General features: G+C 39.4%; 1 protein-coding gene across 3 annotated transcripts in view; it reads left to right on the top strand.

The window, feature by feature from the left end:
• The window catches only part of IGF2BP2 (insulin like growth factor 2 mRNA binding protein 2), a 162,770-nt gene that overhangs the window by 113,373 nt on the left and 32,893 nt on the right, over positions 1-16,504 (top strand). For all 3 annotated transcript variants that reach the window (XM_060099257.1, XM_060099256.1, XM_060099259.1), the window contains 5 exons: positions 2,993-3,041; positions 4,028-4,079; positions 7,629-7,692; positions 9,710-9,982; positions 12,379-12,513. In XM_060099257.1, coding sequence (XP_059955240.1) covers positions 2,993-3,041; positions 4,028-4,079; positions 7,629-7,692; positions 9,710-9,982; positions 12,379-12,513 — 573 coding nt within the window. The remainder of the gene's footprint in view (positions 1-2,992; positions 3,042-4,027; positions 4,080-7,628; positions 7,693-9,709; positions 9,983-12,378; positions 12,514-16,504) is intronic.

Below are 16,504 nucleotides of genomic sequence, written 5' to 3'. Positions count from 1 at the left end.
TGTAGCTACCTTTTTCTGTGCATTTACATATATACACACTTAATGACATATACTTTTGTTTTGTGCTCTTAAAAAACAGATGAAACCTAATCTGTAATTAGCGCTCATCTTATAACATGCCTTGAACAGTGTCCTATGACCGTGGATACATGTCTACTTCATTCTTTTTTTTTTTTTTGCGGTACACGGGCCTCTCACTGTTGTGGCCTCTCCCGTTGCGGAGCACAGGCTCCAGACGCGCAGGCTCAGCGGCCATGGCTCACGGGCCCAGCCGCTCCGCGGCATGTGGGATCCTCCCGGACCGGGGCACGAACCCACGTCCCCTGCATAGGCAGGCAGACCCTGAACCACTGCGCCACAAGGGAAGCCCCTACTTCATTCTTTTTAACAGCTGTATAATGTTCAGTATTGTGGCTCTACTATGATTTACTTATTCATCTCCCTACTTGTGGATATTTAGATTATTTGCATTCTTTGTCATAACAATGCAACAGTATCTTTCTCTATTCAAATCTTAGTGTCTATGCAGAAATTTCTTCCCATAGGATTTCTATCAATAAATTCTTGCTTAGCAGTTGTAGTCAATGTTTATTTATACTTGGAGATAACAAAAATATTTTTCTTTAGAAATATTCAATTTTCTTGTAAATTATGATGCCTTTTCTATAAATAGTTAGGCTTGTGACACCCTTTGTGGAGCATTCCATGTAGCCACTGTATGGGATGGTGTCAGCAGTTTTATTATGAACTCTTGCCAAAGGCAGTGTCAGGAATGAGCCTTCGTAGCACAGAAGCAGAAATTAGTTCCTGGTTCTTTTTTCTCCTTCCTATCCTGACACAAGATTAGAGGTTCTACAGAATGGCTTGTATAGTCATTTAGGCAGCTCCGGTAAAGCATGAATGCGTTCTCATTTAAAAAAAAATAAAACAAGACAGAAGTAGTATATGGGATCTAGAACAGAGGGATGGTCCCCCTTAATTTAAAAAAAAAAAGATCAGAGGAAACAGGAGCCCCTCAGTTCCTTTATTATTTGTTTGTTGTTTCCCCTGTCTGTGTAATTCTCTCTCTGTCTCTCTCCTTTTTCCTCTCTGCATGAATTGTAACATTTCTTTCTGTGGCTATTGCCCAGATTAAAGCCATGGAGAAATGTGTGGCTGCATATAGCAACTATTTGATACCTCTTACACAAGAAGGAAAGGAAAAGTAATGGGACTGCACTTTGGCCACCACATCTCTTCTCTTGCAACCCCCAAAGGCGATATTTATGGGATTTCAGTGCCAAGCCCTTCCATTGAAATGACCTCTTCTAATATTTAAATGTTGATTTGTGTTTTCTTTCTGGGATCTAACATATTCTCCAAAGATAGAAAAATTCTTATCTTCGTATTTCTATTCTTCTTTCTATCTAATTTTAACCCTTAAGTAAAAATAAGAAATGATCTAAATCACTCAAAGTTATCAGATGTCTTGGAAAAAAAGAAAAATCTTCTGAATAAAAAGGCAGGAGAAGGCCCAAATATCCATCAATAGGGGATGGATATTTGGTACATCCAAGTAGTGTAAAATAGAATGAGGATGTTCTCTATCTACCAGTGTAGAAAAATCTTCAGGACATTACTGTTAGGTGAAAAAAACAGGGTTCAGTGAGTGTGCAGAATATGCAAATATTTCTGTAAGAAAAGGTGAAAATAGGATTGTATATTTGTATTTACTAGTATTTGCATAAAGGAACTGAAGGTTACACAAGCAACGAGTAAGACTTTTCATGGAATACCTCTTTAAAGTGTCCTGATTATTGAATTAGGACTGTATTACCTATTAGAAATAAAAATAATTTTTTAAAAGGAAGTTCTGCATTGTTAGGTAAGATCCTCTTTAAGCCTGCTGTGTATGTATTCAACCTCTCATGTTTGAGCCTAGGTACCTTTTGGGGTAGGGTCACTTGCAGGACCATGTATGTTGAGGAGGAAGGGAATAATTCTATAATTAGAACATGCGTGGCAATTTAAATTCTATTTTGGTAGGAAATTGAAAAGGCAGATTTGCATCTAACTAAGCTGTTTCTTTAGCTTGTTCAGATTTCTTGGGTTTGTTCTTTATTTTTTTCCTCAAAGTAATTGAAAGTTCTATTTATTTATTTATTTATTTATTTATTTATTTAAAACAGCTTGTTTTATTTTATTTATTTATTTATTATTATTATTATTAGGCTGCATTGGGTCTTCATTGCTGCGCGCGGGCTTTCTCTATTTGCGGCGAGTGGGGGCTACTCTTCATTGTGGTGCGCAGGCTTCTCATTGCAGTGGCTTCTCTTGTTGTGGAGCACGGGCTCTAGGCCGAGCACGAGCTTCAGTAGTTGCAGCACACAGGCTCAGTAGTCGTGGCGCACAGGCTCAGTAGCTGTGGTGCATGGACTTAGTTGCTTCACAGCATGTGGGATCTTCCCGGACCAGGGATCGAACCCGTGTCCCCTACATTGGCAGGCGGATTCTTAACCACTGTACCACCAGGGAAGTCCCTAATTGAAAGTTTTAAAACAAGCTGCTCTTTTTTTGTCTTCTTTTAATTTTTTAATTGAAGTATAATTGATTTACAATAGTACGTTAGTTTCAGGTGTACAGCATAGTCATTCAGTTTTTTTGTGTGTGTGTGTCTTTTTTATTGCAGATTGTATTCCATTATAGCTTATTACAAGATGTTGGGTGTAATTCTCTGTGCTATACAAGTAGGGCGTTATATAATGATAAAGCGATCAATAGAAGAAGAGGATACTGCACTCATTAACATTTAGGCTCCCAGTATAGAAGCACCTAAATATATAAAGCAAATACTAACAGACATAAAGGGAGAAATTGCCGAATGGCTTAAAACAAGATGTTCTTGATTCACAATCAAAATCCCTTGCTGGTGTCTTGGTGAACATAGTGAGAAAGTAAACTCAAACTGTGGTCTTAAGCCTGTTTGTTGTGTCTGTGCTTTTATCTTTTACAGGAGCAGGAAAATTCAGATTCGAAACATCCCTCCTCACCTGCAGTGGGAGGTAGGCCAATGTCATTTCTATATTTATTATCTTCCTGCTCTCTTGCCTCATTTTATTTTTTAATGGGTTAATAAGGGATTTTCTCCCTTTTTTATAGTTCCCTTTCACATTTAAGAATTAGAGGTCCTCAGACTTTCCCTTCTTCAGTGCCCCTAATGTGCATGATCTGCCCTGAGTTTGGGGTCAGATTTGTCCCTTTCGTCATGCAGGATGTGCACTTTGATCCCTTATGTTCTGTCTTCTCAGAAACCAAGCATCAACAGACAAACTGTGAAACAAAATACATACCTTGCTTGTGATTTTTATCCCATGATTTTATAAAAGATTTTTACCTTTCTAAATTACGATTTGGGGAAAAATAAAATAAATGAAAAACCCATAAGAATAGAGGGTTCTTTGTTAGTTTGAGCAAGTTTTTTGTTTATTTTGAATTAGTTGCTATGAATAACAGTTAAGACATATTTTCGGAGTTGTAGAACTTCTTACAAGATTGTTACCTTGAAATAAAATAAGATAGAATATGAGGAGTGGCTTTACTGCATTATTGAAAAACATACTGCCCCATGTTCCCCAACCCAAACAAAATCAAAATAGCCTTAAAGGAAACAGAATGTTTTGTCTAATTTTTTATTCCTTTAAGAAAAAAAATTTTCATTGTGGAAAATTTTGAACATATACATATCTCATTACTTTGTAAAATAAGGAGATCCCTAAAGGAAAGATGAAGGAAGAAGGTTAAATCTTCCGGGCAGGAGAAGTGATCTTTGTACATTATTCTGCTTCTCATTTCAAAAGCAGCAAGTGTGTTCCAACCGTCATGATGAACGTGATTGTTAACAATTACTAAGACTCTGAAGCTCTGCTGTGTTTCCTCAGTGAACAGATTACTTGAGAGCCAATAAGCAAATGAAAGTCCTGTGCATTTATTCAGTTCTAGCTGCTTTTATGGAAGACCTGAAATTCTGACAGCAAAGCTTCTTTTTCAGGTGTTGGATGGACTTTTGGCTCAGTATGGGACAGTGGAGAATGTCGAACAAGGTAATAAGTGACGAAATTAACCTATTGAATTTTGAGAGGGATATTACCTGTTATTTCTTATAGGTCGGGTCAAATCCACGGACAAATAATAAGTTCAAATTCCTTTGAAGCAAGCTTCCTAGAGTGTATGTTTGTATATCTGTATGTGAGAGATGTCTGTATCCATCTGTCTATATCGATTTTTTCAAAGAATGGTTTTCAGGCTATTTTTCTTATACTCCGTAATGTACTCAAGCACTGGACAAATGCTGTCAGGGTGGGGGAAGCTTAATTCACTTGGAAGTAACTGGATTTACATTATTACAGCTTTCCTCTTCCTGGTTAAGAATAACATATCCCTAATATCTTGGACTGAGTGTTTCTCAAGGTGTAGGACTCCTACCCCAGAATCGCCTGGAGTGCTTGGGAAAAATGCAGATTCCTAGGGCTCACCATAGACAGACCTACAAATTAAGACTCTATGGGGGAAGAAGTCATGAATCTGTATGTTCAACAAGCTCCCCCAAGTGATTTTTGGGTGTACTCATTTGAGAGCCTCTGTCTTAGGAACAATGCTGTAAATCCCCAGAAAACACATATTCTTTTTCCTGCCGCCCTTATTTTTGTCTTCTAAAACATGAAGTGCTATGATTTTTAAAGAAAAAAAAAAGGGTACCTCAGCTGATATCTTGTGTAGCTATTTAAGAGTCCCTGAAAAGTAGATTCTAAGCTCCTGATAGGACAGGCAGTAACGTGATAAAGATTATTTTTGCATTGACCTAGAAAGCAGACTATGAATTCAGTCACTTACTGACTGTGAGCCCTTGTAAAAGTCACTTAACCTTACTGGCTCAGTTTCCACATGTGTATATTGGGGAGAATAAATTTACCCTTCCTATATCACTGAATAGCTGGGGCAGCCAGAGAGAACCTGAATAAATATTTACAGACAATGGAGTCATACATAATCGTTAAAGTTCACTTAGGAAAAATCACAGAGAATCCATTTTCTCATATGCAGTCTGTTCTATCCGCCAGTATAATTAATATAATAGTTTTAAAGCAGTAGTTATTCAGATGCTCTCCACTCCTGAATATTAAAAATATTATTAGTCAATTTCATACTGCTGACTGCCCATGCCCAAAGGTGAAGGGAAAGAGCTCAGAAGGAAGACATGATTTACAAGGATTCTGTTTCCTCAGTTCTTGTTATTCCCCTCAAATGGAAAAGAAGACATTCTAATAAGGAATGGATTTAGTAGGCAGGATGACCTTCCAGACATGAACCTGTAAAAGTTACTAACTAAGACCATGTTATAAACTTAGGACAATGCCATGCAAGGAAGAAATACTCCAGGTCCCTGGGGGCAGTTCACAGCTCCAATGGCACCTGTGCCCTGAGAGCACCCAGTTTCTAGCTGCCTCACAACTACGGGATAGAAGTGCTGGGCTGTTGTTTTGTTCTGTTTCATAGGTGATTCCTGATTCAGCAGGAAAACATTTTCAGTAGGATTTTAAGGAGAGCTTTCATGTCCCATGAAATAAAGTATTTGAATGGAGCTCAGTTTTTCCCAGAATCACAGGTCTGATTTCCTGAAGACAGACGTCTTTCAAGAACAAAGAATATGACTAAGGAGTAGAACAAAATCTGAGAATCTGAGACTTCTAGTGGATAGCTTTATTCAGGAGGTTCAAAGCCAGCCCTTCTCCCATTTTGGAGTCTTCAACCTCATCTGTAGCACTACAAAGTGCAGATATGAGGCCTCGTAGCATTCAGTGTGTCAGCACTGAAAGAGGATGGTTGTGGGCTGCACATTCCCTATTTTGCACTATGAGGACCTCTCTGTGTATTAGAGAGCAAAACGAACAGCCCCAGGCCAAGGCAAGGGCTGGGCTCAGCACTGGTGACACGTAAATCTCAGTGGCATTCCTTCCTGAGGATTATGCCTCCCCTCCCGGTAAGGGCTGCAGCTACTTTGAAGTTATTGGGTAACAGTGATCTTTAACCTTTTTGAGAATCATATGGAAATTATAAGCCAGAAAAATCCACGTACCCACAAATTTGAATATTTGCAGGGAAGTGGGGAGGGTGAGTAAAGAGTTCCTGAAGCTCTAACATGGATTCAAGATTAAGAATCCCAGGACTTCCCTGGTGGTCCAGTGGATAAGACTCCAGGCTCCCAGTGCAGGGGGCCCGAGTTAAGGATCCCTGCACTATAGGGTTTTATTATTATTTTGAAAGGCACCTCTATTGTGGTTTTCTTGAATTATCCTCACCTTAATGTTGTTAATTCCAAGTCTCCCAATAGCTTAAATGTTTTAGTGGGGGAGGATTTGATTTAGTTATGTTTACTGGTTTTGGGGAAACAAGTATTTTTGGTTTAAGTTTACTGACTTAGATTGAGAAAGTTTGTCTTGCTGTTTGAATTCTTTTTTTGTTTGTTTTTGTTTTTGTTTTGTTTTGTTTTGTTTTACGGTACGCGGGCCCCTCACTGTTGTGGCCTCTCCCGTTGCGGAGCACAGGCTCCGGACGCGCAGGCTCAGCAGCCATGGCTCACGGGCCCAGCCGCTCCGCGGCATGTGGGATCTTCCCAGACCGGGGCATGAATCCGCATCCCCTGCATTGGCAGGCGGACTCTCAACCACTGCGCCACCAGGGAAGCCCTGAATTCATTTTTAATGTCTGACTTTGGAAGAAGAGGCAAGCAATTATGAACCAAGATAAACCAACTCACAAGAGTGATCCCTTATTAACCACTCTTAGAGTTTATGTGTTCTCTTCAGTCAAGTGGGTTAGGATTGTCAACTTTCTTTATTCATTGTACACAGTTACTAGACTTAACTCACACAGACAGTCAAGGAGGTCTATCAGAGGGGAACAAAAATAGTAATAGTTCAACCTTATCCATGAAAGAAAAATTAAAATTAAAATACTTTCTTTTTTATATTTTATACATATATCCAGTTATTTTTAAATAAATGCAAATTATAACAAAACTCATAGTGGTACAATAAATTGATACAAACTTTTAGGAGAATAATCTGAAAACAGTCATTAAAAATCATTATGTTCTATTATCAATTATTTTCTTTCTAAATTACCCTAAAAAAATAATTCAGAAGAATACAAATTAAGTGATATTTGCAACAGTGGTGATTTTTATCAACACTCTTCAGAATAGCAAATACTGAGAATAACCCATTTGTCAACAATTAAGGAATGGTTAGGCAAAAGTCATGGCACATTTACTTGCTGCAATTTTATGTAGGCATTAAAAATGAAAAATCCAAAGAAAGTGTGCATATACATATACACATGTAAAAGTGTTGATAAAATAAGTAAAAATGTAGTTTTGAGTTGTATATACAATTGATTACAAATGTGTATATACAGTTGATTACAAATTACTATGAATGTGCATGAATAAAGATAGATAGAGATTCAAGTAACTCTAAGAGATAGGGCAGTGAGGTTTTTTGTGCATTTTTCTCTAAATAAGTTTATTTACATTAGCCAGAGGGTGACAGCTTTTTTTTTCTATGACAATGTAGTTTTTGCTTCTTTCCTAGTCAACACAGACACAGAAACTGCCGTTGTCAACGTCACATATGCAACAAGAGAAGAAGCAAAAACGTAAGTGGATTTGGGCTTATTTCCCTTCAAATTTGGGCGTAGGGGGGAGTGGAGCTTGTCTTTGAATTCCATTGAGTCCTGTGTTTATAAACCTTTTCTGAAAAGATGCAGATCTTTGACACATCAGTGGAGCCCCAGGGCATTTATACCAGAGTGTCTGTTTGTTGATTGTACAAAGATTTTTATCTTGAAAAATGTTGAGCCTTGGCATCAAAACCGAGGTGGGAGCTGCATCTTGATAGAGTCAGGAATAGAGGGCACCACGTCTGTGACATTGTGTCCACTAGAGTCTGCTTTGACGGCCACTAGGAGCCACTTCCACCTGGAGCTTCCTCCATGCACCATGAGGAAGAAGCCCAAGCCCGCTTCTGTCCAAACTCATTGAATGGATGCTGAAACCTCATATTCCCTCTATGAATATTAAAAGAGGGATCCACCTTAGTGACATCAGCCCAAGGGAGCATTGTCATCTAGGAGTGGTTCATCAAAGAGCACCTGGCTCAGGTTCTTTTTCCTACTCACATTCACCTCCTAATCCCACTCATGGCTACATTGCTTCGGTGATGGTTATAATTGTGAGTTTGGCTGTTAACACACATGGGACTGAATTTTTTTAAAAAACAGCAACAACAAAAACAAGTTCCTTTTTGTAGAGGGTCCATGAAGTGCCTGTTAGGTCATTGTAACTAGACTTATGGTCACATGTGGCATAACATCCGTATTGGTTTTATGTCCCAGGATTATACTTTTATTTCTTTTTCAAGGTTTCCACACCCATGAATACATGGTTAACCCATTCTCATACCACTAGTTTTCAAAATGTTAATGTTGCATTGAAAAAGGCAGTAGTCATTTGCTGTTGACTTTTGCACACGTATGTAAGCAGGATACATATACCAACAACTGAACCTTTACAGTTCTTGTCCATCTGCTACTTAGGTAGGCCCTTTGTACATGATATTACTTTGTTGCTTTTATTGAATTCAAAAAGTGCTGCTTTGTAATAAATTCGTAAACCCTAAACAATAACCTTGTAGAAGAGGGTTAATTTTTTCACATGCTGCCAAAAACACATGAAAAAATGGTTGCACTTCATGTATAGTTTTCAAGATGCAATAGTGGGATTTATCAAATTGATAAGTCTTTTAAAATCATAATACTTTGTACTTCTGAGGATTCAAGGAAACAAATGCTCTCTTAACTGCTATGGGATAGTACATGTTGAAACCTTTCCAGAAGGACACTGAGCAATAATGGCTTAAGATGTTAGAATTCTGCCTACTCTCTGACCCGGCAATTCCATTAGGAATTTGTCCTGTTAGCAAAGTTGTAGTTGCAAAGATGCCCATGACAACACTGTATGCAGTAGTAAAAGATTAGAAACACACACACACACATATATATATATATATATAACAATAGAGAATCAGTTGCAAAAATGATGGCAAATCAATAGAATGTTAAACAGCCAGTAAAAACTAAATTGCAGGATATTTAATCACTTGAAAACTGTTCAGAGTATTAACTATTTTTAAAGGTTATAAAGTAGTATGTATGGTATTAATCCATTTTTATACATAATAATATATTTATATTTAAGAAAGATATAGGATGGGCTAGGATGTTTTTCTTATTTGTGCTTATCTACTTCTGAATTTTCAGTAATAACTGTATTACAATTAAAATTTTTTTAAAAGGGACAATTTTATGCCAGTATTTACAAAGTGTTTTTGATGATAGGGATACAGCCTTGAGTGGTGAAAAAAAGCAGACTGGCACATTGTATATCAAGTCTGACCAGGCTTACACATTGTAATTACTTGTTTAATTTGTTAACCACAAGCTCTGAGTTAGCAGACATGGCACGTGTCTTGCTCACCGCTGCATCCTTAGTGCCGAGGACGGCACTCACGTAGGCAACTAGTAAAGGAGAGTGAATGAACCGGTCCATTGACCCTGGGGGGTCTTCGCCAACACTGTTCTCTAACAAAGCTCACTTGCCCCTGCTGCATTTCAGAGCCATCGAGAAGCTAAGCGGGCATCAGTTTGAGAACTACTCCTTCAAGATTTCCTACATCCCGGATGAAGAGGTGAGCTCCCCTTCGCCCCCTCAGCGAGCCCAGCGTGGGGACCACTCTTCCCGGGAGCAAGGCCATGCCCCTGGGGGCTCTTCTCAGGCCAGACAGATTGATTTCCCGCTGCGGATCCTGGTCCCCACCCAGTTTGTTGGTGCCATCATCGGAAAGGAGGGCTTGACCATAAAGAACATCACTAAGCAGACCCAGTCCCGGTACGTGCCTCCGGGGCTTCCTTTGCTTCCTTCTGAGGGGTCCCCTGAGTGCTGGTGGGTCCCGGCCATTCCCAGGTTGCTATTGCTTGCATCAGCAGCGGGGGGCTGTGCTTTGTGGGACTATGGCTTCTTTAAACGGAACTACTAACAGACTAACACAAAGCCCAGGGGCTTTAATGAGCTTTCATGCCAGTGACCTAAAGGTCGTACCCTGAAACACTAATAGTTCATAAACAAGGTACTAATGACCTCACAGTCAAGAATTGTTTTCATAAGCTATCTGATACCTGTGAATACATCTACATGTTTTTAAAACAACAGAGGTATGGGGCTGAACTTTACGGGACCCTAGAACCCACGTATCTTAGCTCTTGCCTCCTCTCCTGCGTCAGAGCCCTGGGTGGTAGTCATTCTTTGAGACCACCTAGGGAGTCTTACAAATAGCTACATAAAGGAAACGGGTGTGTCACTGTTACATTGAGCAATAAATAAAGTATACTAGTCTTATGTTTAGTTTTCTGTCTGTTTAAGGAGACTGAATTGGTAAAGGAGTTGTAGTGGATAAAGTGACTTGTGAGGTTGTTGAGTTTTGTGTGTTCATAAGACCACAGCATGATGTAATGAACAAAGCACAGGTCTTGAAAACAAAGACCCTTGTTCAAGTTTTACCACTTAATAGCTGTATGATCTTAGAAAAAACGTTAAGGTCTCTGAGCACCAATTGCTTCTTCTGTAAGCCAGGAGTATTGTGAGAATTAGGACAGTCAGGCAGATTGAATGAAATAATTACTGTGAAAGCACTTAAATTACAAAGCACCAAATTACTGACAAATATTTGTTATTTACATGCCTAGTGCATTTTATTCAGGAGATTAAGTGTCTTGTAACCTGAAAGAGAAAACACTGTTTTCTGCAAAGTGACTGAGTTACTTCCAAATAATGGACACTTATATGAGTCCCAGAGTTTAAAATCAGAGGGGTGAAATGATGAGATAGTACAGGGGGCAAGTACTATGTGATGTTTCCTTTATTTTAATATCAGTCCCCCCCCCCTTTTTTTAAAGCTTCAAATGAGCTTTATTAGGGGGTGCTCCCGGGTGAGGTTCACTGGTCCGAGAGAAAGGGGCCAGAGAAGTCGCCTCCTCAGTCCCCTTTTTTCCCCTCTAAGTTTTCTTCACTGAGAAAGTGATTTTTATTTGTATGTCTTTTTGTTCCAAAGATTATTTAAAGTGGCTTTAAAAATGCAGCAAGGTTAGGGACTTCCCTGGTGGTCCAGTGGTTAAGACTCCACGCTTCCATTGCAGGGGGCACTGGGTTCAATCCCTGGTAGGGGAACTAAGATCCCGCATGCCGCGCAGTGTGACCAAAAAATAAAATAAAGTAACTAAAAAAAAATCATTTAAAAAAATGCAGCAAGTTTAAATACAAGTGAGTTAGTTCTCAAAGTGTGTGCCCATTTTTTTAGAAATAGGCCAGAGACTTGGATTTGGGCTTTCTGCCAGCCAAAGTAAAAAAGGATACAATCAATTATGTGATTTTGAAAGTTAAAAACAAATAGAGCCACAACTACCCAAAGAAGTCTGATAAAGTCATCAAGCTTTTGAGCCATTAGTTTTTTTTTTTTCTTTTTCTTTTTTTTTTTTTTTTGCAGTTCGCGGGGCTCTCACTGCTGTGGCCTCTCTCGTTGTGGAGCACAGGCTCCGGACGTGCAGGCTCAGCGGCCACGGCTCACGGGCCCAGCCACTCCGCGGCGTGTGGGATCTTCCCGGACCGGGGCACGAACCCGTGTCCCCTGCATCGGCAGGCGGACTCTCAACCACTGCGCCACCAGGGAAGCCCTGAGCCATTAGCTTTTAAGAGCCTGGAAGAAGGCAGGCTGCTGGTGGCAAGGAAACCAAAAACTTAGGCAGAGAAAGGTCATGCCTCTGTTTTCTGTCCATACTGAGATACATAAAGCTTGCTTGAATTTGGTTTTTAGAGTTGGATTAACATATGGCTTTTAAAAGCTGCAATCAGTTCAGAGACCGGCACTGTGCCAATGTGCAGTATTATCCTGCTCACTTTACTCTTCGCTTCTAAGATCATTGGAAAGACTACACAAAATACTTCATTTACCAAACTGGCTTCATTACCACGTTGCCTTGGTGCCTTTGCCCAATGGCACTCCTGTAAGAAATATTCCCTTCTCAGTGGAGCTGCCAAGAATTTGGGTTTGGCACAAGACCCCCTGCACTGCTTGCCGCCTTCTTGGAGAATGGCATTGGTTGCAAACGTGCTCATGACACTTCCTGGTCTGTCTGTGTCCTTGCTGTACATTGGCCGATGCGACGCATTCTTGGAACTAGGATCCAGTCCCAGATGACGCTGTGCTATGGCTCCTGATTCTTTTCCTGCAGGGTAGACATCCATAGAAAGGAGAACTCGGGGGCTGCAGAGAAGCCTGTCACCATCCATGCCACCCCAGAGGGAACCTCTGAAGCATGCCGCATGATTCTCGAAATCATGCAGAAAGAGGCTGATGAGACCAAACTGTAAGTTTGCATGCAATGCACAGACCACTCAGCAGAAAAAAAGATTAGGTTCTCATTCATTTAACCCAGGAAAGTTTTAAAAAGCTGTAAATCTATTTCTCAATAAAGAGAGTAGGGGAAAGATTAATTTTCAGAAATTTGTTCCTAAAGAGAGTATGGTGGGAAATAGATCTTTTATGTTTATAACATGGCTGCTTCTCTACTTGTATGTTTCTCTTGGTGATCCTAATGCTTCCATCACTCACTGGTAATAATTATTGGTAGGAACATATAGACCCATGCTGTCCAGGACCATGCAATGATGGAAATGTTCTGTATCTGCACTGTTCAATATGATAGCCACTAGCCATGTGTTCCTGTTGAGTGCTTGAAATGTGACTAGTGCAATGGAGGAACTGAATATTTTATTTTAATCCATTCAGACTTAAATAATTGCATGTATGGCTAATGGCTATCATATTGGACTAGGCAGATAATAGAAAGTGCATTGTTGTCAAAAACATCATTTACTATGCTGGAAAAGGGTTTTGTCACCATGCTCCCAAGCCACTTGCACTCTTAAAATTGGATTATGTTTCCTTAAATAGTAGAAACTGGTATCTGAGTGGCTACTTCATTCTTCTTTGTTTTTCTCTCTCTCCCTGTCCATTTCTTTTACAAAATATTTCTTAGGATTCCTGAGTGTTGTACCAGTTTGAATGACAAATACAGTTCTTAGTAACTTGTATAATTGAGTAATACAAATTTATTAATTTGTATTATAAACAAATTAATGGTAATGGAATAGGCAATGTAATAAAAAAGGCTCTATGTTTGTTTGGCAAAATCCACTTACAGGCATGTGTGGCAGTTTTATAAAGAAGCAGTGAGGGATGAATTGAATATAAAACTAATTTAGCAAACAATGTCAAATAATAGTGTTCCAAAACCAAGAAGATGAAAGTAGTTCCTAAAAGAAAAACATTGCAAATCTATTCTTAGATTTCATAAGGGACTCTAACCTTTCACTTAAAAATCATTTACTATTTGGGGCTTTTGAAACCCCCCAAATGCTGTGGCTTAATTTGAAGAAGCCCTTCCCTCATCTAAGTTATTGAGAATTTTATAAATGTTATCCTCCTTGGTCCTGTGAGCTAGGTGTAAGCATCTTACAATATTCTGAAGAACCAAAAAGACTGATGTATAAATTGGATTCTTAAAGTATTTGTGTAGAGCCAAGATAGAATTTGACTGTCTTTGAAATACTTTTTTTTTGAGTGCGGCATCTTGCTGAGCACTGTGCTGGGTTGAGGCTACAGCCCTGAACAAGATCCAGTTCCTTTTTTTATCCAGTGGGAGAGACATCTGCTAAACAAATAATTACACCAGTAAGTAATTAAGCACAGCTATGAGAGGTGCTACAGTGGAAAACAACTGCAGGTAACTGGAGGCCCTAATCAAGGTTTTAGGGGGACAAGAAGAGATTTGAGGATTTCAGAGAAGGCCTCCCTGTGTAAGTGACATTTAAGCTGAGACCTGAGGAAGATGAGTAGGAGGTGGAGGATGGAGAAGAGGGATTCTAAATTTTCTTTCTATTCATTTACCAAATATTTATTGAGTACATACTGTCTGTCAGGCACTGTTCTATGTGCCAGTGGACAAAGCTGACAGAAAAACCCTGCCGTCTGTAAGTCACATTCTAGTGGCGCTTCTTCGAACATCCATGTATTCTGAGGCAGTGGTAATGCATCTGTCCAATGCTTTTGGTCTCAAGTAACAGAAAACAGAACAAGTGGCTTAAGCAATAAGAAACCATTATGATGTCACATGATTAGAAGTCCTTATTATGTGAGAGTGACTGAAAGGTCAGTTGAATCATAGACTAAAAGGCCCATGACTTTTCTTTCTGCTTTACCTTCTTCAGGGTATCTGATACTCCCCTGATGATGACAAGATGACTGAAGTGATTTCAGACCTTGGATCCCCACAGAAAACTATTTAAAAGTTGAAAGAGAAGGCATCCTCTCCTTGTTCCCCGCCCCCCTTTTTTTGAACTTTTTTTATTGTAAAAAAAACAAAAAACACCTATCATAAAATTTATCATCTTAACCATTTTTAAGGGTACAGTTCTGAGGCTTCCCTGGTGGCACAGTGGTTGAGAGTCCACCTGCTGATGCAGGGGACACGGGTTCATGCCCCGGTCCCAGAAGATCCCACATGCCATGGAGCGGCTGGGCCCATGAGCCATGGCCGCTGAGCCTGCGCGTCCGGAGCCTGTGCTCCGCAACGGGAGAGGCCACAACAGTGAGAGGCCTGTGTACTGCAAAAAAAAAAAAAAAAAAAAGGGGGTACAGTTCAGTAGTGTTAAGTGTATTCACATTATTGTGAAACAGATCTCCAGAACTTTTTCATCTTACAAAACTGAAACTCTGTGCCTGTTAAATAACAACTCCCCTTTTCCCTCTCCCTCCAGCCTCTGGTAGCTACCATTCTACTTTCTGGTTCTGCGAATTTGACTGTTTTAGAGAACTCAGATAAGTGAAATCATACAGTATTTGTCTTTTTGTGACTGGCTTATTTCACTTAACATAATGACCTCAAAATGTATTCATGTTGTAGGATTTCCTTCTTTTTTAAGGCTGAATAATATTCCATCATGTGTGTATACCACATTTTGTTTATTCATTTATCCATTGATGGAGATTTGGGTTGCTTCTACCTCTTGGCTATATGAATAGTGCTGTTTTGAATATGGGTGTACAAATATCTCTTTGAGACCCTGCTTTCAATTCTTTTGGATATATACCAAGAAGTGAGATTGCTGGATCATACAGTAGTTCTATTTCCAATTTTTTGAGGAACCTATTTTCCATAGCAGTTGTACCATTTTACAGTCCCACCAGCCTTTCACAAGAGTTCAAATTTCTCCACATCCTTATCAGATATATGATTTGCAGATACTTACTTCCATTTCATAGGTTGTCTTTTCATTTTGTTGAGTGTGTCCTTTGATGCACAAAAGTTTTTAGGTTTGGTGTAGTCCCATTTGTTAATTTTGCTTTTGTCAACTGTGCTTTGGTGTTATATCCAAGAAACAGTAGCCAAGTTCACTATCGTGAAGCTTTCCTCCTTTGTTTTCTTCTAGGAAAATTGTACTTTCAGGTTGTACATTTAGGTCTTTAATCTCTTTTGAGTTAATTTTTGTATATGAAATAAGGGTCCAGCTAAATTCTTTTGCAAGTTTTCCTAAGATAATTTTCAAAGACACTGTCCTTTTCCCATGATGTAGCCTTGGCACCTTTGTCAAAGATCATTTGACCATATATGCAAAGATTTATTTCTGGGATCTCTATTCTTTCCTGTTGGTTTATTTTTCTGTTTTGAAGCCAGTACCACACTGTTTTGATTACCATAGCTATGCAATACGTTTTGAAATCAGGAAATGTGAGTTCTTTTTCAAACTTGTTTTGATTATTCAGGGTCCCTTGAGATTCCATATGAATTTTTTTAAAATAAATTTATTTATTTAGTTTATTTATTTGGGGCTATATTGGGTCTTCATTGCTGTGTGTGGGCTTTCTCTAGTTGCAGTGAGCGGGGGCTGCTCTTCGTCGTGATGCACGGGCTTCTCATTGCAGTGGCTTCTCTTGTTACAGAGCACAGGCTCTAGGCACGCGGGCTTCACTAGTTGTGGCACGTGGGCTCAGTAGTTGTGGCTCATGGGCTCCAGAGCGCAGGCTCAGTAGTTGTGGTACACGGGCTTAGTCGCTCCATGGCATGTGGGATCTTCCCAGACCAGGGCTCAAACCTGTGTCCCCTGCATTGGCAGGCAGATTCTTTTTTTTTTTTTTTGGGGGGGCCCTAAGAAATTCTGTTGTCACTTTATTTTTTCTTTTCTTTTTTTTTTTTTTTTTTTTTTTAAATTTGGCAGGCAGATTCTTAACCACTGCACCACCAGGGAAGCCCCTCCATATGAATTTTACAATGAATTTTTCTGTTTCTGCAAAAGTTG

The sequence above is a fragment of the Mesoplodon densirostris genome, chromosome 5, assembly GCF_025265405.1.
Source record: "Mesoplodon densirostris isolate mMesDen1 chromosome 5, mMesDen1 primary haplotype, whole genome shotgun sequence".
NCBI classification, from domain to species: Eukaryota; Metazoa; Chordata; class Mammalia; order Artiodactyla; family Ziphiidae; genus Mesoplodon; species Mesoplodon densirostris.
This window is presented reverse-complemented; position numbering and strand designations above follow the sequence as displayed.